This window comes from Bufo gargarizans, chromosome 3, assembly GCF_014858855.1.
Source record: "Bufo gargarizans isolate SCDJY-AF-19 chromosome 3, ASM1485885v1, whole genome shotgun sequence".
In the NCBI taxonomy this organism is placed as follows: Eukaryota; Metazoa; Chordata; class Amphibia; order Anura; family Bufonidae; genus Bufo; species Bufo gargarizans.
Genome location: NC_058082.1, coordinates 286,709,101 through 286,728,259, shown reverse-complemented (window position 1 = coordinate 286,728,259; position 19,159 = coordinate 286,709,101). Strand labels below are relative to the sequence as shown.

Below are 19,159 nucleotides of genomic sequence, written 5' to 3'. Positions count from 1 at the left end.
TATCCTTGTCTTGCAATCTGCAAAAACAGATACAGTTGTGTGGATATACCCTTAGTCTGAATTACAACCAACGACCACATACTGCCCAAAAATGCTGGTCTAAGCAATTTTTATATATATCAGAATATTAGTGATCCTGAGTGACCCAAGAGAAGGGACTGTGCAAGGAATTGTGAAAACAGAGGTTTTTTAATTAATGGCCACATTTTCATGTCCTTTTCAAGCCCATGAAAAAAAGCATTTGTGTTTCTGTGAAGATGTCCGTGAAGAATCCTTGTGTCCGTTATACCCTCCATGCGTCACCCATAATCCATGGACACTGGTCAGCTGAAAATTAATTTCCCGAGCATCTCCTATCAGTCTTCTGTGAAAAACGGACGCAATACTGAAGCCATCCGTGTTGTGTCCATGTTTTTTCACGGACCCATAGACTTCAATGGGCGTGTTTGGTCCACATCACGCTACAAAGTACTGCAGTAAAAAAAATATGCTGGTATGTGGACAGACGCATTCAAATTAATGCCCCTTAACACTGACCTCCATAGCGGACCTTCCCCTTAACTGTGACCGCCACAGCAGCCTGCCCCTAGGGTGGCCAGAGGTCCGGTTTTAGGCCGGACAGTCCGGCTTTCAGACTCCCTGTCCTCTGCCCGGCGCAGGGCCTGGACGCACACACGGATGTCCTTTTGAACAGCTCACTCTCAGACAGCAGCACTGTGCTGTCTGAGCGTGAGCTGCAGGGAGACAGTCACCCTCCCTACCACCCCTGCAGCTGACAGAAATTAATTTTTACCTTCATTTTTTAAAATCCCTGTTGACTGCGGAGTGGGAGGGAGCATGGCCCAACCGGATTGGGGGTGTGGCTTAGTGGGGCCTAGGGGTGGGGTTTTTAAGTCCGTCTTTTGAGGGTGGCCTGAATGGCTACCCTACCTGCCCCCTGAACTGTGACCTTCACAGCACTCCACTCCCTTAACAGTGTCATCCACAGCGTCCTGGGTTAAGTTATGGGCATGTCCGGGTTCAGCTCTGAACCCGGACAACCCCTTTAAAGCTGACTTGCAGCAGTGAAGAAAAACGGCTGCGTTGTTTTGGAAACCTGGTTTAAAACTGGGTGTATGTGGAGACTAAGGACCTTCGAGCTTCTATTGGCTGATAAGGGACATGTGGCCATGTGTAGGGCAGTTGGGATATGAAGAGAAAGACCTGCAGGCTTCTATTGGCTAATAATGTAGGTCATGTGATGTGCCATATTTGCATTTTTTTGGGAATATCTCTAGAGGTGTGACCTGGTCAAAAATCTTCCCGAACACCTGATGTACCTGTGTGCCAAATTTCCTGATTGTAAATGCGACGGTGCAGATTCCTTTAGCGGACATACATATACACACACACACACACACACACACACACACACACACACACACACTCAGCTTAATATAATAGATATATATATATATTTATATGTACATACACTACAGATTTGTGGGCAGCTCTCCAACTGTCAGCAATTTCAGAGAAGCAGAATGTGCAGTGTTTGTCCTATACCCCTAGGATATTAAATAGCAGAATACTCAAAGGTCACTTGAGTGCGATCAACCCATGGAGCCTTCAGGAGTCGGGTTGTTTTTACCAGTGCATTATAATACACACTCATGGGTCAGTACCATTGACGATTTATCTGTGTACCTTTCAGATAAATTTGTGTTCATTCTTAAATTCAAAAATTCATGATTTACTCTTACAGGTATGAATATATATATTATCCCAGGAGGTGTCAGTGCACTGGTAAAAACAACCCGACTCCTGAAGGCTCCATGGGTTGATCGCACTCAAGTGACCTTTGAGTATTCTGCTATTTAATATCCTAGGGGTATAGGACAAACACTGCACATTCTACTTCTCTGACAGTTGGAGAGCTGCCCACAAATCTGTAGTGTATGTGTGTGTGTGTGTGTGTATATATATATATATATATATATATATATATATATATATATATATATATTTTATTTTTTTATATATATATATCAATCATATAAATCCAGGATTTATCACAGAACAGCTTTCTGCAGCTGCTGTGTACTGTGAAACTTGGTGGACCTGATGTATTTAGGCCTGTACATGGATGAGTTTTGAAATGGACCACACACGGGTGGTGTTCATGTGCAGTCTGTTCTTCCCGCAGACTCATTTATTTGAATGAAAGTGTCTTGCAGAAAAAAACAGACAAATACACAACATCCTGTGATTTTTATTAGCAAGGATAAATGGTCCATGCAAACTGTCTCTTCTCTCATGTGAAGATACCCGTTCAGTCCGGATGTTGTCGGTTGTAAATTTGGACAGAAGCCTTGCCCGGATATGTGAGTTGAGCGGCAGAATTTTGGCTTGATTTTGGTGGAGGATTAAGCCACACCTCAACTGCCACTAAGCCACACCCCCTTTCCCTCCCTTTGGGTCATTTCAGACGAGCGTGTCCAGTGCGGGGAAACATTCTCTGTGTGGGATCGTGATTTTCCGTTATGGACACTGGCACTATAAAGATTTATTTGTGTCTCTACCCGACCCTGCATCTACTGAATTGTTCTGACTTAATGCCGTCAGTATCATTCAGTAGATGCAAGGTCGGCCAGAGACTCATCCTGTGGAAGGAGCAGTTCCCCACATGGAACGTGTTTCCTGCTTTGGACACAGTCGTCTGAAATTACCCATTGTCAGCTGAGGAGAAAGTGTCTAAGACTCTTAATACTGTAAATTTGGTCCATGGCCACTGCGCCTGAATTCTGAGACCAGATTTGGCTGAATTGTATGTTTTCATGTAAAGCAATGGGGAATGATGTAGCCCGTAATATCATATTTCATGTGTGCCAAAATTATATTTGTGCTGTAATATGCTATGTAATGGGAAAATGACAAAAACAACGAACCACTTTCCAATGGAAGCCATTTTTTTTATGTAAACAAACTATTTTACTATTATCTCCTCAATTTTCACCAAAGCTCACTCGCCCTGTATCACATTGAAGGCATTTCTCCGTTAACAGTTTTTCAGCCCATTGACTTGCTGCGCCCCAGTGACCATATTACCTGTCCAATAAACTTAATTCCTGTTAATTATTCATGCAGCGCTGGATCTCATTAAACAGGTTACATGCGAATTATTAACCCAATCTATAAAATGGATTCTGCATTCAGTAGACATCCAGTACAGCTGGTATCAGTCATATTCTGGTATTAGTAATTAGTTTATTTTTTTGTCTCTTACATATGTGCTGATGTAAATGTATTTGTATTTTTTAGTCAAACAGTATTTAGCTTTATGCCTAATAGACATTTAATTTTTTTGTTGTTAATTTTGGCAAAACACGCTGACCATCTTCAAACCCTCACATGAAGGGCTCATGCACACGACCGTATGCCCTCCAAGACATACGGTCTGTTAGCGGCCCATATTTCCCGGAGCGGCATTGATCGTGCGCTCGGGAGCGCACAGCATCATAGATTACAATGATGCTGTGCACATCGGGCGGCCCGCGGGTCTATTGGCCTGCACTCATAATATCGTTATAGTCCCGCGGGCGGCCCGATGCGCACAGTATCATAGTAACCTAGCACTTCAGTGAGAGTTACAAGAACAGCTGAGTAAATTTATTTTTTTTACCAATATTAAGATAGATCTAAGTAGTACCACTTAAAGGTGTCCTGTCGTAACGTAATGCAGTGTAATCTGCAGGCACCATGTTATAGAGCAGGAGGAGATGAGCAGATATATATGTAGTTTTGTGGAAAAAGATTCAGTAAAACTTGTAATTTATACATTTAAATCTCTGCCAACTGAGTTCAGTTGTACACTGGGGAGGTCAGATAGCATTCTAAGGCCTCATGCACATGGCCATTTTTCAGGTCCGCATCCGAGCTGCAGTTTTTGCGGTTGGATGCAAATCCATTCACTTCAACGGGGCCGCAAAAGATGCGGATAGCACTCCGTGTGCTGTCCGCATCCGTTGCTCCGTTCCGTGGTCCACCAAAAAAATATAACCTGTCTTATTCTTGTCCGCGTTTTGTGGACAAGAATAGGCAGTTATATTAATGGCTGTCCGTGTCGTTCCGCAAATTGCGGAACGCACACGGACGCCATCCGTGTTTTGCAGATCCGCAATTTGACGGACCGCAAAACACACTGGTCGTGTGCATGAGGCCTAAGTGTGTATACAGAGATAACTGTCCGTCTCTGATAGTTGTAGACGGGGAGGTGTCATCAGTGACTGATAGCATTCTCTGTGTAAGTGTGTATACATAGATGGCTGTCAGTCACTGATAGTTGTACATTGGAAGGTGTTATCAGTGGTTGATAGCATTCTCTGTGTAAGTGTGTATACAGAGATAGCTGTCAGTCACTGATAGTTGTACACAGGGGAGGTGTTATCAGTGATTGATAGCATTCTCTGTGTAAGTGTGTATGCATAGATAGCTGTCAGTCACTGATAGTTGTACATTGGAAGGTGTTATCAGTGGTTGATAGCATTCTCTGTTTGTGTATACATAGATAGCTGTCAGTCACTGATAGTTGTACACAGGGGAGGTGTGATCAGTGATCGATAGCATTCTCTGTGTAAGTGTTTTTACAGAGATAGCTATCAGTCACTGATAGTTGTACATTGGAAGGTGTTATCAGTGGTTGATAGCATTCTCTGTTTGTGTATACATAGATAGCTGTCAGTCACTGATAGTTGTACACAGGGGAGGTGTGATCAGTGATCGATAGCATTCTCTGTGTAAGTGTTTTTACAGAGATAGCTATCAGTCACTGATAGTTGTACACAGGGAAGGTGTTATCAATGATAGCATTCCCTGTGTAAGTATGTATACAGAGATAGCTGTCAGTCACTGATAGATGTACATGGGGGAGGTATAATCAATGATCAATAATATTCCCTGTGTAAGTGTGTATACATAGATCGCTCTCAGTCACTGATAGTTGTACACAGGGGAGGGGTTATCAGTGACTGATAGCATTCTCTGTGTAAGTCTGTATACATAGATAGCTGTCAGTCACTGATAGTTGTACACAGGGGAGGTGTGATCAGTGATCGATAGCATTCTCTGTGTAAGTGTTTTTACAGAGATAGCTATCAGTCACTGATAGTTGTACATTGGAAGGTGTTATCAGTGGTTGATAGCATTCTTTGTGTAAGTGTGAATACAGAGATAGCTGTCAGTCACTGATAGCTGTACACAGGGGAGATGTTATCAGTGATTGGTAGCATTTTGTGTGTAAGTGTGTATACATAGATAGCTGTCAGTCACTGATACCTGTACACAGGGAGGTGTTATTAATGATTGATAACATTCTCTGTGTAAATGTGTATACATAGATAGCTGTCAGCCACTGATAGTTGTATACAGGGGTGGTGTCATCAGTGATTGATGGCTTTCTCTGTGTAAGTGAGTATATATAGATAGCTGTCAGTCACTGATATTTGTACATGGGGACAGTCCTGGGGTTTGGCTACACCGCGATCTTAGTCACGCCTAAGGGTTGCAGTGGGATCACGGTGCTAGCATAGAAATCAATAGAGTGTCAGTGCGACTTGCACATGTGCTGTGACCGTGACCGCAGAGTTGCAATAAAATCCAACACTGCTCATTTCTGTGCTAGCACTGCTACACTGCGATCCTTGGGTGTGACAGCAGACGCGCGGCCAATATTGTCATGTAGCGGAACCCTTAAAGCGGTTGTGCACGTTTGGGGAATGGGTGCGTTGGCAAATTGCCCCCTTGGGCAAAGGAAAGCTTACTGACCATCTTCCTGATGCTATCTCCCGAGGCAATATGGACAATCACAATACATTAGTAAGTGCCTTGTATTAACTTTCTCTACATGCCATTTGCTGAAGTAAGACAACCCCTTTAAGTTTCCATCTTTCTCCCATTGACTACAGCGTTAAAAAGGGCTTACTATTTTTAGCAGAACAATGACAAACATTTGTTAGTTGCTTTTCTAAAAGTGCAGTAAAATCTCAAAGCGAAGGGATGGTTGTGTAGCTGGGGTGACTACCTGGGGAGTCAGTGGCTGTCATATAGGCGATCAGTCCTCCACAAACAGCACGCACTAGGGTCAATATCACAGGAAGCCAATTTACCTATTTGTATATTTTTGGTGTGTGGAGGAAATTGAGGTACCTGGAGAAAACCCATGCAAACATGGGGAGTATATATTAAAGGGAACCTGTCACCGGGATTTTGTGTATAGAGCTGAGGACATGGGTTGCTAGATGGCCTCTAGCACATCTGCAATATCCAGTCCCCATAGCTCTGTGTGCTTTTATTGTGGAAAAAAAACTATTTGATCCATATGCAAATAAATGTGAGATGAGTCCAGCGTGAAGGAGCCCAGCACCGCCCCGCATCCTCAGAATCTCCTCCTTGCTCCCCGACATCAGAAAGCTAAAGCACCGTAATCTCGTGATGCGCCAGCTAGCGCATGCACAGTGTCGTCATATTGTTCCTTCCCTGTGCTGGCATCAGCCTTAGGGAAGGAACTGCGCATGCGCTAGTGCGCGCTTCGCGAGATTATGGCTCTCTGGGTTTCTGACGTTGGGGAGCAAGGAGGAGATTCTGAGGATGCGGGGCAGTGCTGGGCTCCTTCACGCTGGACACATCTCACATACAGGACACATTTCAGGGTAATTTGCATATGGATCAAATCGTTTTTTTACACAATAAAAGCACACAGAGCTGTGGGGACTGGGTATTGCGGATGTGCTAGCGGCCATCTAGCAACCCATGTCCTCAGCTCTATACATCAAATCCCGGTGACAGGTTCCCTTTAACTCCATGCTGATGTTGCCCTTGGTCTGGTGTAAACCCCAGGGACCCAGCACTGCAAGCACCAGTGCTACCCACTGAACCACTGTGCTGCCAGGACATGCTTCATTATTCTGTCCTTCAGAAAAACATTTAAAAAGTACTAGGACAAACTGAGTCAAAAGTATGCACTTTTGAACTTTGTTTGGCCAATTATAGTCTATGGGTACCTTCGAGCGATAAGTTTAAATCTCTTTTTGCTGGGTTCAAACTGTATGAACAGCCCCTGAAGAGGGCATGGTGTGTGCCAGGTTAATGGTGCTTAAGGAAAAAACAAAACTCAAGTTTGTGAGAACGGTGTCTTTATTTTACTTGTTTGATTTTTACAACTCCTAGAAAAACCCTTTAATTTGTGTACATTATATTAGTGTCATGCCTTTCATTTTTATAATGGATAAATATCCGCTCTATAACAGTTACTGGCAAGCCCTTATGGTCATCATTGACTTTTATAGGATCCGTCAGAGTTCCTGGTATTTTTTTATGGCTAGAATACTGAGCTATTTTTGACGAATAGGCCGGTTAAACCTTTGACGGAAATATGAGCAGAGACAGATTATTTTTTGTATTTGTTTTATTCTAATTTGAAGCTGACATCTTATTTGTTTAATTTCCATATACTGTTTAATGCCAAGGAAAGATATTCAGATTATATTTCAGTAGGCACTGTTATTATTTTTAGCAACAGCCGTGGTTATGAATCCATTTATGAAACTATGCTATCAAGGCGATTGTAATTTCTTAGGACAAGCAGAAGACACAAAGTCAATCAAGATGATTAGGCCATTGATTGCATTGATTGAAGATACATTATAAGACTGAGTTATTGTGCGCCATGTATATTTCTTCTATGCTCATTGTTAAATAGCTTTTTCTGTTGTGTTTTGATAGGTCATTTACTGCTCTTTTGGTGGGACCTCAAAAGGATTACACTTCAATAACTTGATAGTGGGACTTGTTCTTCTAACAAGAGGTCGCGATGAAGAGAAGGCTAAGTGTGAGTATAAATTTGCAAACTGGCAAGTAGGGTTGCACTGGGTATTGAATTATCGATACCCAGTAGTTACTTTTGTACCGGTATCGATTTGATACCGGGATTAGCCATTTACCGATACTAGGCTGCACAGTACCAGTATCGGCGTGCTCCATGTTCCTTCAGCAGCACAGGGGAGAAGGAGTCACTCTCTACTTCCCCCTGTGCTGCTGCCACTGCCACCAATGAAGATAAGTAATCCATTAGTACAAATACAGGAGGCGGGTGCCATCTACAGAATCACATTGCCGGCACCCTGGCCTCTATGACGGGGAGCTGCGATCAGCGGAAGTTAACCCCTTCGGTGCGGGACACGGAAAGAAAATACGTTCGTGTGCATGAGCCCTAAATCAGATCCGTAAAACCAAAGTAAGATCTGAGCTGCATATTCAGATCTGTTATTCCTGCCGTCCTGTTGCTCCTCACCAACAGATTAGAGAAACCAGGCATCTCGGTGTCCTATACAATCCCCATAGTTTCACACATTTCTTGTAAAAAAATAAATAAAATAAAAATTATATATATTTAATTTTATTCTTTTTGTTTTTTGCTCTCACAGATATTTTTAGCCTCTTTTCCAATGAGTCTGGTAGCTGTGTTGTTCGAGAGGATATGGAGAGTATGCTCTCTGTTGTAGATGGAGAAGTCCCATTGTCCCTGAAAAAATGCTTTGCTGAGGTATGCCTTCATATTACTCTTGTTCTTTCCTCATATTCTGATTAGTAAAGTTGATTTTTGACAGATAAAATTGCTTCGTATTTGTGAAAAGTTGTATTGTAGATAACTATATATGTGTTTTTTGTAATTGTTTCACATGTGTCCACATCCCACGTTTAGGGTTGTCAACACAGTATTTTTTGGAAAAGCATTTCTGCCTTTTTGATCCAAATCCAGAAGTAGCTCCAACACAAAAGACAGGTCCTTCTGTTGTATTTCCCATTATTTCTGAATGTACTTCTGGTCTGAATCTACTTCTGGTTTTGACTGAAAAAAAGCACAACAAAAACTGCAGTGGTCCTTTTCCAAGAAACGCTCTGACTTTTGACTCGTCTTCTCTCATCATATTCCTACTTTTCATTCTTGCTCCTGCTTGGATTTGGTTATTAGATGATTATTTATTTTAATGCGCCATTAATTCCAGGGCGCTATTCATCTAAAAGGGGGTATACATAAATAGTATAAAACAACACAATCACAAGTATAGTAAGCATGAACTTATTAGGAGACGGGTACCCTGCCCGGGAGGCCTTACAATTTACAATATGACTTCTAGGCAGGGCTGTGGAGTCGGTAGATAAATGCTCCGACTCCGACTCCTCAGTTTTTTGTACTTCCGACTCCGACTCCGACTCCCCGACTCCGACTCCTCTGTATTTAATATGCAAATGTATTTTATACATTCCTTGAAGGAAAGAAAGAAGTTCTTCTAAGCTCTTCTAGCACAGAGAGGTAGTTGGGCAGAAGCTGCTGCCTTCTCCTTTGTGTGCTGATCTTCTGCTGAAGACAGGGCAGTGGGAGGATCCAAGAAGGGACATTTATTTTAAAACATGATTTCCCTAGAAGAATCCCATAGTCATGTTTAAAGTTTAAGATAACAATCTGAGTTTACACGTTTTATAGCCTTAGCTGAATGACAGCAGTTTTTCCAATGGTTTACAGCAGGGATGTCAAACTCGTGGCCCTCCAGCTGTTGCAAAACTACAACTCCCATCATGCCTGGGCATACTACAGCTATCAGGGAATGATGGGAGTTGTAGTTTTGCAACATCTGGAGGGCCATGAGTTTGACATCCATGGTTTACAGCTTCAGTCTTGAACTATTGACCCTCCATTCCCTTCACTTATACAAGTGTCTCTAGTCCTGCAAAACACATATTTACGTAATCCCTTATCAGTGAGAGGCTAGGTAAACCATGGGCATTGTGTTCCCTGTAACATCAGAACACAACACAATGGAAAGTATATGTATTGCCACTCCTAATTGTGCATTGCGTGCCATATAGTGAAGCATATAAAAAGCATGCTTCTTCACGGTCACTTAACGTGTTCGTTTTGCGGTTACGTGAGGCACTGCATGCATTGGCCTTTATTCTTACAGTAGAGAAGTCATTAATTATAACTGTTTATGAATTCGGACATTTAAACTTGCTTTTTTATTTTTTTATTCCAATTAAAATTTAGTAGGAGTCGGAGTCGGTTCATTTTTTGCCGACTCCGACTCCAGGTACCCAAAATTGACTCCGACTCCTCGACTCCGACTCCACAGCCCTGCTTCTAGGGCACTTTATGAAATTCTAGGGCCTGTTGAGAAGTAAGCACTTTATTAAGAACCACCGTGCTTAATTTGAATTTTTTTTTTTTTCAGGGTGAAAAGGTGAACTACGAAAAATTTCGAAACTGGTTACTTCAAAATAAAGATGCTTTTACCTTTTCTCGCTGGTTGTTGTCTGGAGGGGTCTTTGTAACGCTCACTGATGACAGCGACACTCCTACTTTCTATCAGACTTTGGCTGGGGTCACACACTGTAAGTACCCTATCTTTTTTTTCTTATTTAAGGGGTTGAAGCCACTGGAGTTATTTGGTCCTGTAATCCTGAGACGTGTCTACCTTACATTTCTCCTGGCGGGGATTGTGGATATTTGGGAATAGGATTTAGCTGATAGACATTTGGCACACTACTGCCTTCTACATAAACCCATACGCACATGACCTGCTCATAGAGGAAACTAGATTAAAAAAGATCTACTGCTGTGGAAATCCAAATTACTTGGCATTGTGGACATTGTTTGGGCAGTATCGGCATGTAACACTATATTTCTCGCCCATTTTCCTTGGGGGACACAGACCTTGGGTATAGCTCAGCTCCCTAGGAGGCGTGACACTAAGTAAAACTGTTAAGCCCCTCCTCCATCAGCTATACCCTCAGCCTGGAGATAGAGGCTACCAGTTTTAGCTTAGTGTCCAAGGAGGCAAGACACTCCCTGCTACTGCAGGGCTGTTTTCTCCTTGTTATTTTTACTTTTTCTTCTAATTTTGTTATTTTATTTTTTCCTAGGGATACCAGAGACGCATTAGACCTCTCTGCTCTCCCGGGGTTGAGCTGCGCCAGTGCCAACTTATCTGCACTGCTGCCTCCCCCACAGAAGCAATAGGAGGATCTGGGCAGCAATGGCTCCCCTACATCCCGCCAGCTAGGGGGTCGCCCGCACGCCAAACCCCTCTTCCAGCTTCCTGCCACTGCGGTGCCAGTGGCTGAAGGGGCGACCCTGCTGGAAAGGACTGAGGGTGAAGACGTCGGACGGTGAGATGGCTATTCCAGCCCATACCCCGTCCCTATCTGCAGCATCTACCCCTCTGGGTAAGGGGGGCACCCGTGGTCGCTCATTCTGAGCGCTCATCTGCAGGACAATGCAGCACAGCAGCATCCTCAGCACCCCCACGCCGTTCCCCCCCACGCTGCTATCTTTCTCCCCCCCCTCCCCCCCCCTCCCCTCCCCTCCCCCTCATTCGGGGCTGACTCCATTTTTCTCTTCTCTCTCTCCCCCTTCCCGCCGAGAACGGGGGGCGGGGCTTAGCGGTCCCGGCAGGGGGCGGGGCTTACGCGCGCGTCATTTTGGGGGCGGAGCTACGTTCTCCTTCACAGGAGACATTTCAAGCGCTGGAGGGGGCGGAGCTTGTTCCCCGCGTTTTCTGCTGAGGTTTCCCGCGCTTCCTCACTCCTGACAGGAAGCTGGGACACGGTGGGGGACTCTAACCTCCTGTGTACATCGCTCGGCTTCTGTGGGCGCTCTCTGCTGCTCACTGCTGTTCACTGCTTCTCTGCTGCTGCTGATCTGGGCCATCTCCTGACGTTCTTCTGAGGCACTGGTAGGACAGTTAACCCTCTCCTAACCCTCCTGGTCATAGCTGCTATAACCCTTTGTGGTCTCTATATTAGAGTACAACCACACTTCAGCATGTCAGATCCCACAGGTGCCCCCAAACCCTGGTACCATGCCTGTACCGCCTGTAAGGAACTTTTTCCGCGTGGGCAATCTGAGCCGCATTGCCTTGCATGTCAGGCCCCGGTGCAGGGCCCGCTTCCCGCTGCGCCCCCCGGTGCCTCTGAACCCCCTGACTGGGCTAGGTCTCTGTCTCAGGCGGTGGAAAGCCTTACACACGTAGTGGGCCGTCTCGTGGATAGACCGCCTCTCCCGCAGGCTGCCACAATCCCTGTCGCACCCGCTGGGACTACCGTTTCTGCCGCCCCCACTGGTTCCCTGCCTCCCAGCGAATCTTCCAGGGCCCGGCATACTCAGAAACGTTCAAGGGTTGAGCGCACATCTTCTCCAGATGCTTCGCTCTCTCCGCCATGCGTGCGAGCTCAGTCAAGTCTATCCTCTCAAAGGGATACGCTTTCTGAGGGAGAACTGGCGGATTCGGACGTGGACATGGACTCAGAGCTTCCGTCCAAATTGGCGTCCGCGGTGGGGCATCTTGTCACTAGCATCCGTGATACCTTTCAGCTACACGATGACCCCCCCAGCTCTGAACAGGCCGGCGTGTCCTTTCTCCGCCCCAAACAGGCCTCCAAGGTTTTTCCCATACACGCTGATTTTTCTTCTGTGGTATCCAAGGCTTGGACTCGGCCTAACGTCCGCTTTATTACACCCAAAAAGCTGGACATTTGTTATCCCTTTCCAGCGGATTCTGTGACCACGTGGACATCCCCGCCTAAGGTTGATCCTCCCGTGGCTCGCCTGTCCAAAAGCACTACTATTCCTGTACAGGACGGATCTTCCCTCCAGTCTGTTGAGGACCGTCGTACGGAATCCCTCTCCAAGGCCATATTTACTGCCTCTGGTTCGGCCCTTAGACCGGTCTTTGCCTCCACCTGGGTTGGCAAAGCGGTCTCTGAATGGGGTTTGCAACTGGAACGGGAGTTGGGGTCGGACATCCCTGTTCAGGACCTCCGTTCCTTAGCCCAACTAATTGTTCAGGCCGGAAAATTCGTCTGTGAGGCCTCCCTTGATGCGGGTGCCCTCATTGCCCGTTCCTCTGCCCTGGCAGTTTCTGTCAGGAGGGAACTCTGGCTGAAGGTTTGGGCGGCGGACGCCGCTTCCAAACGCTCTTTGGCCGGCCTACCATTCACGGGTTCCCGCCTGTTCGGAACCCGTCTGGACGAACTTATATCAGAGGCCACGGGTGGGAAGAGTACTCACCTCCCCCAGTCCAGGCCAATGGGCGCCCCCCGTGGTCGCGCTGGTTCGTCCCGTTTTCGGTCCTTTCGCAAGCCCACCGGGTCTAGACCCGCGGCCAGTTCTTCTTCCTCTGGCCCAGCCCAGGATAGACGCAAGAAGCCGTTTTTTCGGACGCAACCTACCTGGCGCAAGTCCCAGCCTGCACGGGCTCCCACAGGCCAGCAGCCCTCTGCCTGAAGGTGCGCCCCCACCCACCCGGGTGGGGGGCCGCCTTCTCCTATTCAGGAACGTATGGCGGGCCCACATCTCAGACGCATGGGCGCTCGAGATTGTATCTTGCGGATACAAAATCGAATTTGCGTCCATTCCGCCAGACCGTTTCTTCCGATCCCGTCCTCCGCGAGATCCCGTACGAGTGGCCGCCTTCTTCGCGGCCATTCACTCTCTAATGGACAAGGGTGTCGTCGCCCCCGTGCCTCCGACGGAAAGGTTCAGGGGGTTCTACTCGAACCTCTTTGTGGTTCCCAAGAAGGAAGGCTCAGTGCGTCCGATCTTGGACCTAAAACGCCTGAACCGTTTTCTCCGACTGCAGAGATTCCGGATGGAGTCTCTCAGGTCCGCAGTGGCCTCCCTGGAAAGAGGGGATTTCATGGCCTCAATCGACATTCAGGATGCATACCTCCACGTTCCGGTTGCTCCATGTCATCACCGCTTCCTGCGCTTCGCGGTGGGGGACGATCACTTCCAATTCGTCGCCCTTCCCTTTGGTCTGGCGACGGCTCCTCGAGTGTTCACCAAGGTCCTGGCCCCTGTCTTGGCCCTTCTACGTTCAAGAAGTGTTTTTCTTCTCCCATACTTGGACGACATCCTGGTCAAGGCACCCTCCTTCTCTGACATCCCGCAGTGTGGAACTCACTCTGGAGACCCTGACGCGGTTCGGTTGGATTATCAACCACCCCAAATCTTCCCTTACCCCCTCCAGACGGCTGATCTTCCTGGGGATGCTCCTGGATACAGAGTTGGCGGAGGTCCGCCTTCCGTCGGACAAGCGTCTGGCCCTTCGCGGGTCGGTTCGCAGTCTCCTCCGTCATCACCGCCCTTCCCTCAGATCCAGCATGCGGTTGTTGGGAAAGATGGTTGCCTGTTTCGAAGCGGTGCCGTTCGCACAATTCCGATCCCGCACCTTTCAGAGGGCAATTCTGTCGGCCTGGGACAAATCACCGAGGAGTCTGGACAGGACCTTTCTTCTGCCTCCCCTGGCTCGGGCTTCCCGAGGCTGGTGGTTGCATATCCCTCTAAGGGGGAAGTCCTTCCTTCCACTGAACTGGCTGGTGATTACCACAGATGCCAGCTTACGGGGGTGGGGGGGGGGGGGTTTCCCTCCCCGGTCCGTCCAGGGCGTTTGGTCTCTATCGGAGTCCAGACTTCCAATCAATATTCTGGAACTGAGGGCGATTCTTCTGTCCCTCAGACACTGGACCCATCTGCTGAGGGGCCACCCTGTTCGGATCCAATCGGACAATGCCACGGCTGTGGCATACATAAACCATCAGGGAGGCACTTTCAGCGATGCAAGAGGTGACCCTCATTCTCCTCTGGGCGGAGACGCACGTGCCGGCCTTATCTGCGATTTACATCCCGGGGGTGGACAACTGGGCGGCGGATTTCCTCAGCCGGTCCACCATCGACCCGGGAGAATGGTCCCTGCACCCAGAGGTGTTCGAAGCCCTTTGTCTTCGCTGGGGTCGCCCCGACGTGGACCTCATGGCCTCCAAATTCAACCACAAGGTCCCCCTATACCTGGCCAGGGCACGGGACCCGAAGGCATACAGCGCCGACGCGCTCGTCCTTCCGTGGCGCGAATTCTCCCTTCTGTACGTCTTTCCTCCTTTTCCCCTCCTGCCACGGGTTCTTCGGAGGATCGCGGTAGAGGGCGTCCCCGCGATTCTAATCGCCCCGGATTGGCCCCGCCGGTCTTGGTACGCCGACCTAATGTTGCTGTTGGCAGACGCACCGTGGCCACTGCCCTCCAGGGAAGACCTTCTCTCTCAGGGACCGATCTTCCACGAGCATTTAGGCTCGCTACGTTTGACGGCGTGGCTATTGAGACCGCCGTCTTAACGCGACGGGGTTTCTCCGCGGACGTAGTCCGCACCATGATCCGGGCTCGTAAGCCCGTATCCTCTAGGATCTACTATCGGGTTTGGAGGTCCTATCTGGGGTTCTGTGAGTCCCGGAGCATCCCACCTCTCCGGTTTTCTCTTCCCACAATCCTGTCCTTCCTCCAGTCGGGTCTGGACCTGGGGCTGTGCCTCAGTTCTCTGAAGGGTCAGATTTCGGCGCTGTCTATTCTTCTCCAGCGTCCCCTGGCCCCTCTAGGGCCAATTAAGACCTTCTTACAAGGGGTGGCTCACTCTGTTCCGCCGTACCGCCCTCCAGTTCCTTCCTGGGACCTGAATGTGGTGCTCTCGGCGCTCCAATCAGCCCCCTTCGAGCCTTTACGGGAGGTCTCCCTTCGCCTTCTGTCCTGCAAGGTCATCTTTCTTGTGGCCGTCACGTCTCTCCGACGGGTGTCGGAGTTAGCGGCTCTTTCTTGCTCCGAACCTTTCCTGATCTTCCACCAGGATAAGGTTGTGCTTCGGCCTGTCCCGACTTTCCTGCCAAAGGTGGTCTCCGCCTTTCACATCAATGAGGACATCGTCCTTCCGTCGCTCTGTCCCTCTCCTTCCCACCCCAGAGAACGGGAACTGCACCGTCTGGATGTGGTCAGGGCGTTGAGGATTTACTTGGAGGTCACCGGGTCCTTTCGGCGCACGGACTCCCTGTTTGTGGTTCCGGAGGGTTCGCGCAGAGGGTTGGCGGTCTCCAAGGTGGCTATTGCCCGTTTCATTAAACTGGCGGTGTCTGAGGCTTATCGAGCCAAGGGCAGACCTCCGCCTTTCGGCGTCACTGCTCATTCCACCAGAGCAGTCGGAGCTTCCTGGGCGCAGAGGCATCGGGCCTCGGCTGAACAGTTGTGCAAAGCAGCCACTTGGTCCTCTCTGCACACTTTCACAAAGTTCTATAGGGTGCATACGCATGCATCAGCGGATGCTGCTTTGGGCCGCCTGGTTTTGCAGGCAGCGGTTTCCTGATGTTCTGGTGGTGTTCCGCCTTGGGTTTGTGGTCCCTCCCTTCTTGGACTGCTCTTGAACGTCCCAAGGTCTGTGTCCCCCAAGGAAAATGGGCGAGAAAAGGAGATTTTTGTATAACTTACCAGTTAAATCTCTTTCTCGCTCTTCCTTGGGGGACACAGCACCCACCCTTCTGTGTTTGGTTACAGGGTTATGGTCTGGCGCCCCGTTGGGTTGCTGGCTGGTTGTTTCCGTTATTGGTTGTTATCCTTTCACTACTTGGACACGCAACTGGTAGCCTCTATCTCCAGGCTGAGGGTATAGCTGATGGAGGAGGGGCTTAACAGTTTTACTTAGTGTCACGCCTCCTAGGGAGCTGAGCTATACCCAAGGTCTGTGTCCCCCAAGGAAGAGCGAGAAAGAGATTTAACTGGTAAGTTATACAAAAATCTCCTTTTTTCCTTGTAACCTGTTCCTAAAACACACATTTTCAAAGTTAAAGGGGCTCTGTCACCTCCAGGATCAGTTTCAAAGTTAGCATACCACCATGTATGGTAGGTATGCCAAATGATACCCTAATCTTTTGAATATCCATTCTCTAATCCTGTGAAACGCTTCTTTTAATTTTTATGCAAATTAGAGTTTTGGTGCACCACGAGTGGGGCGGCTCCGTTCGGTGCACCTGGCTTTCTCCTGTGTCATCCTGACCAGCTTTTTGAATCTCGGGACTATCAATCAAACAAAAAGGGAGGGCACTGGGTGGCATTGCTAGCAGAGCGATGGTACACCAAATGGAGTGGCCCTGCCCACTGTGCATTGAAACTCCTATTTGCATAAAGAAACATTTCTCAGGCTCACAGGACGGGATTTTCACAAGAAAGGTATGGTTATGCTTTTAGGCACCTACACTACATGGCAGTATGCTTACTTTGTAACTGATTTTAGAGGTGACATACTCCCCTTTAAAGGAAATGTTTTAAATTACGTTTTTATAGTTAACATATTTTTAAAGAATTTTTAGTAATGTTTTATTTTAATTTTCCATGTCACTATCTATATTTAAACAAAACCCAGTCCTGCAGTTTTCGCACTGGCCACTAAGTCTAATAATGGGTGCCACTTGGCGCTGCCACAAAGCCATTTTTTTTATAATGCTTTGAAAAGGGCCCTTTACACGGCCAGATGATTGCTAACAAGCGTTCATAGGAACGCTCGTTAGTGATTATATGGCGCTGTAAAGGTGCCGCCGATTATCAGATAAATGAGTTATCACATAATTCATGCGGACCCCCGAATTATTGTTGGCCGGTAGCAGATCGCGCTCTGTAAATAGCCGCTGCTGCCGGCAAACAATGATTCTGTATGGGGACAAATGATCGCATTAGCGATTGCGCCTCCTTATACTGTGGACGAGATCACTGCATGTAAATGCAGCTTTCTCCGTCGCTGATGAGCAGGCGATTGTCGGGAAAGAATGCTTTCTTCCCAACAATCACCTGCAAAATTGGCCAGTTTCTTTCTGGAGGCAGCAAAAGCTCTGAAAGCGTTCCTTTATCCCTTGCCGGTGCGATTTTCCAGTCAGGCTTGAAGTCAAGGGGGCAGCGGCCCCCTTGCTTCAAGTCAAGGTAAATGTGCCTCCTTCCCTGCCCCCTTAGCTGTGACTGACAGCCGGCAGTTTGGCTGGCTTTGCTGAACTGCCAGCTGTCAGTCACAGCGAAGGGGCAGGGAAGCAGGCACAGTTACCTTGACTTGAAGCCCGGAGGCCGCTGCCCCCTTGACTTCAAGCCTGACTGGAAAATCGCACCGGCAGGGGATAAAGGAGCGTTTTCAGAGCTTTTGCTGCCTCTGCCTTCAGAAAGAAAATGATCGTCAGAAACACACTGCTTACTACTCTCAGGTACTGCTGGTGGCTTGGGATGGTTTTTGGAGGTGACAACCTGTCTCCATAATCCTGTTCAGTAAATAGAATAAAAATTCTGCAACCAGAAAATAGAAAAAAACGATATGGGTTACTATCTGGTTTTAACTGGCAGAAAAACCTTTTGGTGGAACATTTCCTTCAGATATCATAAAACAAGTTGTTAGAATACTTTAAAGCTGGAAAGGGTTCTACAGAAGACTCCCCAGCAGGCCTGGACACAGCATGTTTTTGCTAGTGGCAAAATTGGCATTCGATTACTGCCCTCCTTGCCAGCCTTGGCATCTTCCCAGTCCATAAAACACCTGACAACTTTATTTTTCCATTTAACTTTATACGTTTAGAATATCTTAAGAGAACTGCATCCAAAAATCCATTAATTATTAACAGATGTAATTGAACTGTGCATTTTTAGCAAGGAGAGGAGATAAGTGCTGTAGCGTTTAGATGTCTTTTATGAAATATCCTTAAAGGGATTCTGTCACCAGGATTAACGATATGTAGATATTTATATGTGCCCATTAGTCTTCATGCAGTGTGTACAATGATCCCACTGTTTATGCTCTGTGTGCCTTATATTCTTATAAAAAGCAATCTTATTCATATGTAAATCCCCTCTGTCAGGAGCCCAAGGGGTTGTCCCACGATCTCCTGGAGCCCAGCCGCGCCCATCGATCCGGAGCCCAGCACCACCTACCACTTAATTTATTCACTGCACTATCCTGACGTCATGTAATCTCTGCTCCATAATCTCGTGCAGGCGCAGTGGACACTGTAGTCTGCACCTGTGCGGACTACTGGCACCGGCTTCGACGAGTCAGCTGCGCATGCGCCTGCTCCCTCTGCGTGAGATTACAGCACTGAGAAGAACTGACGTCAGGGATAGTGGAGTGAATAAATTAAGTGGTAGGTGGTGCTGGGCTCCGGATCGATGGGCGCGGCTGGGCTCCAGGAGATCGTGGGACAACCCCTTGGGCTCCTGACAGAGGTGATTTACATATGAATAAGAGCTTTTTATAAGAATATAAGGCACACAGAGCATAAACA

General features: G+C 47.6%; 1 protein-coding gene across 2 annotated transcripts in view; it reads left to right on the top strand.

The window, feature by feature from the left end:
* Positions 1 to 19,159, top strand: part of USP32 (ubiquitin specific peptidase 32) — a 240,770-nt gene that overhangs the window by 81,924 nt on the left and 139,687 nt on the right. For both annotated transcript variants that reach the window (XM_044286239.1, XM_044286238.1), the window contains exons 3-5: positions 7,759 to 7,864; positions 8,460 to 8,578; positions 10,266 to 10,425. In XM_044286239.1, coding sequence (XP_044142174.1) covers positions 7,759 to 7,864; positions 8,460 to 8,578; positions 10,266 to 10,425 — 385 coding nt within the window. The remainder of the gene's footprint in view (positions 1 to 7,758; positions 7,865 to 8,459; positions 8,579 to 10,265; positions 10,426 to 19,159) is intronic.